General features: G+C 47.3%; 1 protein-coding gene across 1 annotated transcript in view; it reads left to right on the plus strand.

Annotated features, from left to right (window-relative positions):
• The window catches only part of mtss1 (MTSS I-BAR domain containing 1), a gene marked incomplete at its 5' end in the record, with an annotated part of 62,276 nt that overhangs the window by 24,205 nt on the left and 24,498 nt on the right, over positions 1-13,573 (plus strand). Inside the window, 3 exons of the mRNA XM_080846769.1 lie at positions 8,618-8,702; positions 10,816-10,907; positions 11,317-11,391. Coding sequence (XP_080702895.1) covers positions 8,618-8,702; positions 10,816-10,907; positions 11,317-11,391 — 252 coding nt within the window. The remainder of the gene's footprint in view (positions 1-8,617; positions 8,703-10,815; positions 10,908-11,316; positions 11,392-13,573) is intronic.

Raw genomic sequence — 13,573 nt, forward strand, 5'->3', positions numbered from 1 at the left:
ATCGCTGCTCTACAGGCAGTGTGTAAGGCCCCCCCCCCCCCCCCCCCCCCCCCCCCCAAAGAGGTGTTCCCTGTCATCAGTACTAGCACGTCCAGCGCATGGCCATGTCTAAACAGACTATCCTGTATCTGATGCCACTGGTGTTTCACATAGCAGAGGGTTGTAGTGGCCTTAAAGCATGCTGATCGTCTGTGCTGTATCAGATTCTGCTCAGGGTGCCGGTGCGGACGTTGGCAGGGGCTGAGGCGCGTTGCGAGGGCCTGGGGGAGATGTTGGGAGGAGCTCCTTTGTGTTGGCAGCACAAGCCTGCGCTGATCTAGATTTGAACACAGCGGGAACCCAAGCTGCAGCTTGAGCTCTCTAATCTGGCTACTGACTGCATCATTTCGTTCTGTAACAGTCTAGATATGTGCACATGCTTTATTATTGGGTGTGTGTGTCGTCGTCATCGTCCTCCCCCCCCCCTTTATAATGTGATATAGATTCTGTGCTAGATGTCTGTCAGGGTCTTCCCCATGAGCGGAGTGGAGTTGCATGATGGGGCTAGCTTGCTAAGAAGCAGGGAGGGGGAGGCACAGATCCCAACAGGTTTCAAACAGCTGTGCTGAGGCCAGACAGGTGCTGTAGATCTCAACAGGCTACTAGTCTGGGGGTTGCAGGCGCACACGGCTAAAGGTCTGCTCAAGAATGATGCTCTTGCTCTCTCTGCGTCAATTAATTGGAAAATATACCAAACAAACATTTCAAATTCCTGACAACAAAGTCCTTGCATTGTAGTGTACTATTTCATATCTGCAAATCCTCTGAGCATTGTAACTGCTGTGCATTCATGCTATGCAGTAGGGGTGTGTTCAAAATATCGATACGGGGATACATCGTCGCGGGCCTCTTTACGATGCGTGTATCGATACGGAGGCGTCAGTATCGATACTTCACGTGCAACAAAAAAAAAAAAAAAATTTTTTTTTTTTTTTTTTTTTTTTGTCTGTTTCTTTGTACAGCGTCTACTTGGTTCATGTGCCTGCCTGCCTGCATACTTTGCCCATCATCCAGTTGATGGTATAATTTGAAAGCAGAGTTTCTGTAGAATCCACATGAGCTGACAAATATGTTATGATGTACTGTCAAGGAGTTACAGGCAATTTTTTTTTGTTATAAGCCTAAAATATCGGGATACGTATCGTATACGTACGTATCGCATGTATCGCGATACATATCGTATCGCGACCCCTGTATCGGGATGCGTATCGTATCGCGAGGTGGTTGGCGATACCCACCCCTACTATGCAGTAACCTAGGACTTGCAGAAGGAAACCGAGTCTTTAAAAACCATCTCATTCTGTTCTTCTCCCTCCAGCAGGTATTAAAAGCTCTGTAACCAGGTAGACAGCAATTTCCTCTCACCCTGATGAAGGGAAGACGCTCACGTTTCTTTCCCTCAGAATTATCCTGCTGACATGTTTTTCTCATCTGCTCACACACAGAGAAGACGGTCAATACAGTCACAGGCAAATAGTCAATTCTGTCTCATTTTTCTTTTCAGAACCGCACGCTCTTCTTTAGGTTGTTATGAACTCTCTGCATCCTGTGTTTTTATGCCCAGATAGTGAGTGACCAACATGAAGTATGTAGGGCCATAATGAGTTTCATTCAACTGGTATTGATCAGGAAAGCCAGACGTGTTAGAAAATATAAATGAAGCAGGGCTTGGCAGTGACATGTAAACCAGGTCAGTGGCTCTGACTTCCACATGCTGATGTTTCACGGCTGGGAGGTCCCCCAGCAGTCAGAGACAAATTAACACCGAGCTCGCTGGAGACATGGCCAGTAATAAGAGGAGCGAGAGTAGTCTTTCTGGAATATTCCAGAATAGAGCCTGCATAGCTGGACCAGGGCCTGAGCTGGGGTCAGTTTCATGTCGCACCTCTCCGAGGAGAAGTAAAAGTTAAAGTGTTAAAAGGACCCCTTTTATTCTAAGTTCTCACAACATGGGGATTTTTTTGAAGAGCAAGTAGGGTTTTTTTTTAATATAATATTTTTTTTTATAAAACCACAGACTCTGATGGAAATTACACCAGTGTTTTAAAGTCTGTGTATGTGCACTGTCCTGGCTGTCCTGTCATTGGGCAGTCAATGGTCACATTATGAGTCCCAGCCCCCGGTATAGGAAAATGTGTCTTGTGGTTGTGAGGTAGTGGACCTCTTGACGCCTCCTGAAATGGAGCATTGAAGACACACACACTGCCTCTGTCTTCCCCCCACCCTCCCCCGCCCCCCCCCCTCTCTGTCTCTTTATCCCTTTTTGGTCTCAAAGAAAATGTAAGCGTGTAATCAAGGGGGTAGGTGTCTCAGTTTTCCGTTAAATAACGTACGTGGCGGGGTTGGGTTAGAGATGGAGAACAAATGTCATTTTTGACCATTCATTGACTGGACTGGGCAGGTTTGCCATCATTCATGGGATATGCTGGGTTTTTGGAGTCATAGCGTGAGTTTTGGATTCGGACCAGTTCACCTCGGCCACATGAACTGACTAGACCGCTTGCATTTCCCTCAATCAGGCCTTTATGCAGTGATTTAAACAACACTTTCAATGGAAAGCGCCTTAAAATGCAACCGGAAATCCTCAAGTAGCCTACGTAGACCCAACGTTTGCACACTCTCCGGCAGAACAACGGCTGCTATTGTTTAATATATTCTGCCGTTGAAAGGAGGATCACGTATCAAAAGGATCATGTGGAGGCCATTGTTTTCACCCCCAAAAAAACTTGAATCAAGATGTATGTTTTATAGGTAGAAGAAATAGTTCTATAGTCGAAATATTTATGTTTTTGTTTTCCTCTCGCTTGCCCCCCCCCCCCTCTCTCTCTCTCAGGTGGTTCGTTTTTTCAGTAGGTACTGTGAGACTGTTCTGCTCTTTATTTTCTGTTCATCCATCTCTATTCAGCCCATGTGGCTATTAATAGCCAGGGGAGACCATTGAGCTGAATCAGAAATGGAGCACTTGATGAGACATGTCAAGCACACAAGTGGATAACATTCCAGCTCATTTTGCCGGCTTAACTTTGACATATGCTCTTCAGCTCAGTCCACACACACACACACACACACACACACACACACACACACACACACACACACACAGACAGCTCCATTTTAAGTTACTCACAAGAATGAACAGTGTACTTCTGTCTATCCTCCAAGTCCCTGGAAAGACTGAAGAATTCTGTAAACGTGTAAATGTCAGCCCTGACCGGTAAGGCCACTGTCCCTCCCCTTGCAGGAGGCCAAATCACTTGTTCACTAACTGACTGACTGACTGACAGTAAACTGAAAATAGTTTTTGTTTGATGGAACTGTAATTATGGGGTTGGTCTCTCTGCTCAGCAAAAAACAGTCATGCCTAAAGAGAAGGAGGGTGGGGAGCCATGGTGACAGAGCTTCCCAACACCTCCTGCCTCCAACGCTGCGGTCTTCCTCTTGGCCTTGTTCAGGCAGGTGGAGGAGAAGGGGGTTGCTATGCTGTCAGCGCTGGTGTGGGAAGAGGCAGCGTGAGGGCAGGACTAGGCCTGTCTGAGGCGGGCTACTGGTTGCAGCTGGGGCTTGGGGGACAGAGAGAGAGACAGACAGACAGACAGACAGACAGAGAGAGAGGATCCCTCTATCTTTCAGAGCACTGCAAGTGTGGCGGACCACCCATCCCATCTGCCCCGGGCTACCTGTTGGAGAGGTGTCGAGGCAGGCCTCTCCGTGGATGGATAGGGGGAAAGTTAGGATGGGAAGAAGGGCTAAGTGAAGTAATGGAGGGTGGATCAGCTCCAGAATAACAGGGTGTGGCCTGGTCTTTAATGGTGGTGTGTGTGTGTGTGTGTGTGCAGAATCCCTCTTAAAATAGTTGGTGTATGCGTGTGGTGTGGTGTGGGTGGTTATGTGGAACGGGTTTCATTATCAAACTTGCCCCATCCTGCTATGTGTGTGTGTGTGTGTGAGTGTGGGTGTGGCGCACACCTGGGACAGTATATACTTGAGATATTGTGAAAATGTGCGTATATACTTACACAATGCAAAAGAGCTATAGGGTCATCTGTACAGGTAAGAATATAAGGCGTTGGTAGACTGGTGTTTGTGCTCCACCCTGGTGTGTGTGTGTGTGTGTGTGTGTGTTGAGTGCACCTCGGACAGCATGAAGTTGAGATATGAAAATGTGTTCTTACAGCTCTGGCAGAGTGGTGTTTCTGCCTGCTGTTTACATGGAGTTCCTCAACCACGTGAGCCCCTCAGGCAGTGAGTTATTGTGACGCCTCCCAAGTGTTGTGGAAAAAGTCAGGGAAGCTGTAATGGGAGGGCCAACCTGCAGGTCTGCCTCCTATGGGTTAATCCCCCTCCATGCAACCTAGCGTTAACCACTTAGCACAGATTTTGATTTCACAAGATAGGCAGTTGGCTTTTGTAGGAGGTGTGTTCAAACCTGTTTGGAAGGTAGTTATTAGCCCTCTGTTTTCTCCCTAAATGAATTAATCACTTGTCACATTAAAAGGAAGACTTCGCTCAATCTTAGCCCCTAGCCAATACAAAGTGTGAAGCCTTTTCATAAGACATCTTTCTAATAATTTCAAACAAGTACATACAAACAGAAAAGTATGTCTCACACCTCAAGTCCTGCAGCTCAGCCAGAGAAAGAGTTTGTGTCTAACGGGGAAAATACTGATATCACATTTGACAATGGCATTTGTCATTCTTTTATGTCTACTAGCATGGTTTAACTTTACAGTTTTGGTCACTACCAGAAGGAGTACAGGCCCACAGATGTCCCTTTTCCTGATGTACAATGGTGGTGGTGGTGATGATGGTTGAACGGGTTTTATTTTTATTCTGGCTGTATGACTCACCACCTCACGCCTACCAGACTACAGTTGCTCACCAGTCTCCAGAAAAAAAGGTTCACTTGATTCAGTGTTATGACAGTAATGTTCAGATACCGTGAGGGAACGGCATTACATGTACATTAAGCTGTTGGAAAAATCTGCAACGATTTCTCCTCCATGATTTATGGGGCTTTGTAAGATCATGGGTCCATTTGCATGGCAGAATGGTGTGTGGGGGCTGTAAGGAGCGGGCTTGCGTTTAAATGTTGCAGAAATCTCACAGTTTGAACCTCTTTCTTACTCTTCAGCAACCTTGACTCAGGCTCTGCTTTTAAAAAGTAGTCAAAACGGCATGAAACGGAGGCAAGACTGCGTGAGTGTAGGGAGGGAGTTAGTGCTCAACTCAGTGGTTTGACACAAAAACGGGAAGGAAAAAGAAATCCTCCCTCTCTCATAAAACAAGTCCTGTCTGTGCCAGGGTCATCATGAGTCTTAGGACCAGGGAAGCCAGTTGATGTGATTTTGAAAAGACTAACTGTTTTCCTCACCAATTTACCAATTTTCCCTGTTAGTGATGCCTGCTTTCATCGCCTGCTGCACCCTATCAGACACACAGAGACCATGAGACTCACACAGACAGGAGTTGGGCTTGGGCTTGGTCTTGTCTGTGTTAACTCTTAGCCAGTCCGACACAAGTGTCTGGCTCTATGTGCTTGGAGTGTATCTGGTGCAGGCCGCAGTAATTTAAACATGTCAATAGAGTCAACATGAACGATGTGGGATGATTAACATCCTTCTGGTTTGCCACCCCCTTTTCATACTTTGATGCTACATTGCTCACAGAAAATATGTACTTTGGTCATGGTTTATTTCCACATGTGAATGTGGTCTTTACTAACATCCATCCGAGGTGCATCCTACATTTAATAAAACAGCTTTGTCCTTTTTTTTTTAGTGCAGCTACCTTGTGTGGAGCAAATGCATGATATTGTAAGTTCTTATGTTAACATTATTCAAGCAGAGTAATGCACCATTATGGCCTGGGCAGCATTCTGAGAGGGCTCCATTCACCAGGTCACGGAGGTACTTACTCGCCCACTGAAGAAGTAGTGTTTGGTTTTAATCCGTGCCTGTGAGTGCGGTGGTTTGGGTTACTGAGCCTGGAGCTCAGGTGATCATGGGCCCAGTGGACTGTGAGAGGTGTTCATCTGATGGATAAGCAAAACAGAGCTCCCTTTTTGTCCTTTTGAGGAGCTGGGGGAGGCTGTTCGTGGAGTGCATGCCACCTAATATTGTAACTGGGGAATGTTCTCTCTTTCTCTTTCTCTCTCTCTCTCTCTCTCTCTCTCTTTCTCTTTCTGTCTCTGTCTCTGTCTCTCTCGGTCTCGCTCTCTCTCCTTCTCTCTAAAAGGCGTATTACCTCTAACATCCTCCAGCCACCATTTCACTTTCCTCTCACTCCTACTTTCCATCTCCATCCCGTTATGGTCTCTCTCTCTTTCTCTCTCTCTCTCTCTCTCTCTCGCTCTCTCTCTCTCTCTCTCTGTGTGAAAGGCGTATTATCTTCAGGGCCGTCTCATAGGAAGTGATCTGTATTCAGAGGCAGGGATGCTACAAAAGGCCCATTTATTGAGGTCTCAGGGCAGCCCGTGTGAGCGGCCTCTTTGTCCAGGGCTGGGCTGCTGTGGCTCTGACCCTGTCCCGTCAGGGAGGGGCCTGCTTGCTGGATTTGGATAGCAAAGTGGGGTTTAGCTCAGCCAGCGCTCAGCTGGCCTTGGTGGATTGCAGAGACTGATTTGGAAATCTGCCATTCCAGGCTCCTCCTCCACTGGCTGCTGTTCTCCTATGCTGAGGCGGGATAGATAGTTATAACAGAGGCCCGTCCTACACCTGTACGCGTGCGTGGGCCACAGCTACCTCCTCCAGCCTGCCCAGTCTCGTCAGCACAGCCGAGCTTGAGTGGAGGTTGTGACATTTAGTCGTGGATAAAGTGCAGTGTTCCGAACTCTCTTCAGAGTCGATTACATGCTTGAGGAGAGAGGCTTGGAAGTGGTGAGATGCAATCCCATGGCATAATAGGATGAAGCAGGTGACTGGCTGGTAAAGGTTGGCAGGGGTGTGGTGTGAAGTGGTTACGAAATGCGGCCAGACCCCGTGCAGTGATTGGGCAAGACGAGGAAGAGAGCTCCCCAAACCTCCTATGAAACCTTCCAACACGTACGCGCCCAGTCACGCGACTGCACATTCAGCAGGCATGGTTTTAGCGAGCAGATGTACGTTAACCTCACAAACAAGCCTGTGTGTTGGTGTGTTTATCCTAAAAGGGCCAAACAGGCCTGGGTGAGCATCGCCAAGTGAGTCAGATTGTTGTGCTCTGTGATCCAAGGCCTTCTCATCTGGATTGGTTTACAGTTTGTAATGACCAGATTATTTTTAGCACATGATGTTCATCCTCTCTCTTTTTCTCTCTCTCTCTATCTCTCTCCTCACACACACTCTCTCACACACACACACACACACACACACACACAGGCAGACCCTCTCTCCTGTCTCAGAGGGCCGTGCTGATGTTAAACTGATAAATGACCACAGATCAGAAGCAGATGTCTGCATCTCCTGACAAGGTCATTTCAGCGGTCTGGCCCTCTTTCCCTTGATGACTGTGTTCACGGCCTGCAGAAACAGCTGCTGAAAGATAGAGAGAGAGAGAAAGTGTGTGTGAGAGACAGTCAGACAGACCGAGAGAGAGGCTGTGTGTGAGAGAGACAGAGCGACAGACAGACAGACAGACAGACAGAGAGACAGACAAACACAGAGAGAGAGACAGGCAGAGAGACAATCAGACAGGCAGACAGAGAGACAGTGTGTGTGTATGTGTGTGTGTATGTGTGTGTGTGTGTGTGTGTGTGAGAACCAGTGGTGTGTGTGAGAGAGGAAGAGAGAGATGCAGTGTGTGTGAGAGAGAAAGAGAGAGACGCTGTGTGTGTGTGAGGGAGAGACTGTGTGTGAGAGAGGATATGTAAGAAGCAGAGAGCACGTGGAAATAAGGATACTGGAGGAGAGACAATGTAGTGTGAAATGGGAAGCAATGGGGCTTAGTGTTGGCAGGAGGCTGAAGTGGTGAAGCAAATAAAGAGTTTAATGGAGTTCAATAAAATATTTGTACTTTATCTAAACAAGCCAACTGCAGTGTGATTTGATATTACCTGGAATACACAATACAAAAAAACATGGTTTATGAAAATTCATGAAAATGTAGATAACTCTTTAAATGTTTTTGCCTCCTGAGAATTAAACATTATAGACAGGATTGAGATGGAAAGGGTAGAGGGTACCCTCTCAACCAAAGTCAAGATAATGGTGTGTGTGGGTGTGAGACGGTGTGTGTGCACATGCAAGTGTGCAGAACTAAATGGTTGTCTGTTGTGCAGCCGACCACAGCAGTCCACCCTCTTCTAAATCTCTGAGCCTGAACGTGTTTCACAAGCCTCGTCCAGCTCTGTGTTACGAAACAAACAAACCAATCAGATCTGTATTTAACCACTTGGCGGTCGGAGAGGCAGAGGGAGAGCAGTGAGGCAACACTGGTGAGGGCAATCGGATTAAGACGTGTTGTGCCTAAGGCTGCTTTGTCCAGATTAGCCTCAAGGCTCGTTATCGTGTAGAGGACTCGTTTAATTAAGATGCTGTGCATTTTTCAACCTGGATTGGTTTTCTTTTTAACCAACTATGTTTTCTTTGTTTGTTGGTTCCAGGGGCCACAAAAGAAATCGGCTCGGCACTGACCCGGATGTGCATGAGGCACCGGAGCATCGAGACCAAGATGAAGCTCTTCACCACGTGAGTGTCCTCCAGCATTCAGCCCCAGCGCTCTCTCTCTCTCTCTCTCTCTCTCTCCCTCTCTCTCTCTCTCTCTCTCTCTCTCCCTCTCCCTCTCCCTCTCCCTCTCCCTCTCCCTCTCCCTCTCCCTCTCCCTCTCCCTCTCTCTCTCTCTCTCTCTCTCTCTCTCTCTCTCTCTCTCTCTCTCTCTCTCTCTCTCTCTCTCTCTCTCTCTCTCTCTCTCTCTCTCTCTCTCTCTCTCTCTCTCTCCCCCTCTCTCTCCTCCTCTCTTTTGGCCCAGCTCTGTACCACTCCTCTCACCACATGGATGTCCCTTAATGTGCCTGAAGGGAAATCGAGAACAATGAGATGAGGGTAGAGCCTATAAAAGCGGCGGCCATGAGGATGGAGAATGACGTGATTTGGGTGAAATGTTTCTCCTTGTAAAAACTGTGTGTGTGTGTGTGTGAGGTGAGAGAATGAGAGAATGAGAGGTCCCCCTTCAGTCCCAGCGGGTCTCATAATTATGATGCATGCCCTAACTTGCTGAGATTTTCACCTCTGGGCTAGAACAGCCAGAAACTGGCATGACCTAAATGCCACTTCATGTCCCACAGTGTCAAACAGAACAAGCCACTACCCTTCTGCTCATTGCCATGGTTATGGTGGCATGGTTGATGACGACTGCACAGCAATGTGGCGAATAGTCATCTGTAGAACAAAGCGACATGAATCGTTAAGAGTGCGGTCGTGTGGGGAGACAGCGACCGACAGCGACCGACAGACAGATGCGTGCAGTGGCCTTTGGCGCCGTGTCCCGCCCCGCTGAGGCGGTGATAATTGCTCTCGGTGCTGTCATCGCCTGGGGAACAGCGGTATTGACTTGTACTGGCATTTTGGATGAGTTGGGGATTGATTTCCCCACTCCCCCCCACCCCGCATCTTGTCTTTGCATACACACTTCCATGTAGCACATCTAAGCACAGTGCACTGCACTCAATACCATTCATTATTATTGCACCCATTCGCATTGCAAGATGCACGCAGCTATTGCATCATCTAGGAGACGCGTATGGATGCTTATTGGGCTGTATGGATTTCACATAGAATCATGCATGTAACACACACACACACACACACACACACACATTCTAGAATCCCATCACACACCTCAGGGTCTATTTATGGGGACTCGCCTTACTGGGACAATGGCAGACATTTTTCAGCAAGCTCTCTGACAAGCCCAATTCCTCCCCTACTACATCCAATCTCCCTCTGATCCGAGGCCCATCCGTCCCCATTCCCTGCCTGCAGGCCGCTGGGCTGTGGGCAGTGGGGGTGATTGGGATCAGTGTGGTGTTCAGGGCTATGGGGAATTGGGAATGAGGAATTAGAGCCGTGAGGCTGGACCTTGGAGGGTAATGGGGTGGTCACATTGAGAGACGATGTACAGCCGCTGATCGCAGCAGATAAGAAGCTGTATTAACACACACACACACACACACACACACACACACACACACACACACACACACACACACACACACACACACACACACACACACACACACACACACACTGTATTACAGGACTGCACCTCCTAAGGGTCTGTTCCTGTCTGACTGTCAAGCAGGCGCTGAGGGAAAAGCCTTCACTTACCCCTCCACCGGAGCACAAACCCAGGCTGTGTCTGCTCAACAGTACACAGTTTTTTTCGCTCCAAGCGGTGATGAGATGAATATAATAACGTTAATGGTTGAAAGGGACCAGATCTGGAGGGATTGCATGCCATCAAAGATCAGTGGAAAACCATGAATAAATATTAAGAATATTACTATTTAACTTAAGGTAAAATCAGAAATATCATTCAAATATCAGTTGAATTCATCATACCTTCTGACAAATGTCATAATTGGCATGAAAATGTTTCACTCAGTAAAAAAGGGATTCCAATGTCGTCCTGTGATCTTTTCTGCTAATTGTGCTTAATGGGCGCGAGGTTCGCGTGACTGCGGCACGAGTGGTTCCTGGTGGTCGAGTTTGAGTTGGGTGGAGGGGAATAAGGAAGCTCTCGTCTGATGACCTGGCTGTGACTGACTGCTGACTGAGCGCTCGTTGTGCTTGTGCTTGGCAGGGCCCTCATGGATAACCTGATCAGTCCCCTGGAGCTGAAGATCGAGGAGTGGAAGAAGGTGGCCAGTCTGCTGGATAAAGACCATGCCAAAGGTACAGTGAAGTGGACTCCCTGTGTGCTGTCATGATGAGCTGTGGATGTGCATGGTTTGGCAAAAAAAGCACACATTTCTCAGCTGTGAGATCATTATAGCAGTCCCCTATGCTGAGTTTCTAATCAACAGCAAAAATGCGGCCTCTTCAAGGTTGTTTATCGGAGGGAAATTGAAGGTGTCCAAAGATAATAGCCCTTAAGTAAAGAGAAGAGGACAAATGTTATCTATTTTTCAAAAGCTGTGCCCAAGCCTATTAAGCTATTGACCTTGGTGAATTATTCCTCTATTAATTATTCATTGTTGTTTAAGAGAACAGAAATCCATTCTCAGCCTCTTCCCACATATTAGAGGCAATTCACTCAAAGGGTTTAATCAATTGAGAAGTAACCCAAGCTTTTCTGTTGCAGAGTACAAGAAAGCCCGTGCAGATATCAAGAAGAAGTCTTCAGACACAATCAAACTGCAGAAGAAGGTCAAGAAAGGTAAGAACGTCGTGTGTGAGTGTGGGTGGGTGTGTGTGTGTGTCTGGGTGTGGGTTCTGTTTTGCTGACACACAAATACAACACCTTGAGCAAACCATGAGTAAAGCAATTACCCAGCGTGTGAATCAGGAGTTGGAAAGAGGATGCATAGCAACAACCCCAGGGTAAACAGTTGTCGGCAGGTGTCCGGTTACCACCCCACCACTCCCGCTGTCAAGCGCAGACAATAGCACACCTGTACACACCCTGCTGTCGTCATGGTACCCCCTTCCTCGCTCAGAGCGCCACACCCAGCCCTGTCTGCCCACCATGGGTATTGTGGTTCACACACACGCTGCTATTCCCAGTGTGTTCATTAGAGGTTGCACAGTACAGAGCTTTGTCCCACCTTTAAATGAATCCACTGCCTTGAAGGCTTTTTCAAAAAAAGGCATACTTTAGAGGCTTGTTTTTTTGTTTTATGTGTCTGTCTTTCATCATTAGCCCTCTCGGCAGCCTAATGTTAATGTAATGTCAGTAAATGTAGTTTGGAGGTGACTGGGAGTTGCAGTAAAGCCTGTGCTGATGTTTTGTAAATAACCACCCCAAGGACTGTAGTTCTTTCTGTGTGCCTGTGTGTTGGGGGCAGGGGTAGGAAGGAGTCATGGTTTCTGCTCTAAGACCTGTGGTATGAAACAGGCTCCTACCAAGCCAACAGAGGACACAGAAACTGCAACGTCACGAAAGGGGAACGGTAAAATTGGATGGGCTTCAGAGAAATTGAGTGGAGAGAGTGCCTGTGGAGGGAAGGAGAGGGAAGAGGAGGTGAGGGTGTGGTGGTGTTATGTAAAGCAGGGACTTTTTAGGTTAGAGCCAGCTGTGTGATTTTGTGTGTGTGTGACAGGCCAGAATCGGCCTCTCTCATTAGAGGTGGATGGAGCACTTCTCATATGGCCACCCTTGGTCTGCACTGGCCTCTCACCTGCGTCTCCCTCCCTTCCAAGAACATACCCCACTCAGTCCTCAAACACCCTCAGTTTTACATTTTCTGTATTTGATTGGATTTGTGTGTTCTCCCTCATTTGAGTCTACACCTCCCCCCTCCTATTTGACAGTCAAAAACAGAGTGTATAAATACACACCTCTCTACACAGGCTGGGAATGCTGCCACAGTGAGACTTTGTACCTGGGATGGCCATCTTTGGCTCCCACGCTGTGGTGTGGTGTGGGTGAGGTTGGATTTTTCACTGACAGTCACATGTGTGACTCATTGTCCCTGTGATCCAGCGCTGATTTAGAAAGCTTCTCTCCCTGGTTTTATGGGTAGAGGACAGCGTAGAGAGGGGAGGAGAGGGAAGTGTGGCTTTCCCGACAGGAAATGGGGCAGTATCAGTGTGTCACTGCAGTTTCACACTGCCCAAGGACACGCATGTGCAAAGGAGGAAGAGAGAGACCTGTGAATCCTTCCTTTGTGATACCACATACAAAAACATGCGGCCGTAAGGCGCCTTTCCACTGCAGGCCTTTTTAGGGCAACTTGCGGTACGTGTATTAACCACAGGAACTAACCCTGTAGGACCCCTTTCAGTGTGAACTGAACTAAAGACTTGAATTAATCAACAGTGGTGCAGGTTTCTTCATTTATCTAATAATTCTGTCATGAAGCCACTTTACTGAGTGTTAGCAACTTTCAACTTTCACATTTTTAACTGACGACTCGACCTTGCGGTCATCCTATTTTGTGTGAATAGAATAGAATTTATCTGGTTTAACAGTCTAATGTTGGTGCTGCTGCTGGACAAAATATAACGTTGGTTTTTCCTGCTCAGAATTGACATCGTAATCAAATAGCTTCATTAGGCCCAGTAGTTCCTGCACCGCAGTGGAAATGCAAAAGACAAAAAGGACGCTCCTATAAACGTTTGAGCCACTTGAAAGTCACATGGGTCACGCATATACCAGGCGCTCTCATTCCTTGCCCTGTGGTTTTACATCTTTCGTGAGTTTAGTCGGATATGCAAAACACTGAGAGCCACTCTTGATTAGGAGAGCACACCTGATTTAGCTCATCAGGAGCATTTTGCGAACTGCTTTCAATCTTGTGTGCTTCAAAGCTGAGATTGATTTAAAAAAAAGATTTTCAGTAGCTGGGTTTCCATCCAGCTCTTGCATATTATAAGTTTGTCACGAAAATTCAGCTTAA

Source organism: Sprattus sprattus (assembly GCF_963457725.1).
Source record: "Sprattus sprattus genome assembly, chromosome: 10".
NCBI lineage: Eukaryota > Metazoa > Chordata > Actinopteri > Clupeiformes > Clupeidae > Sprattus > Sprattus sprattus.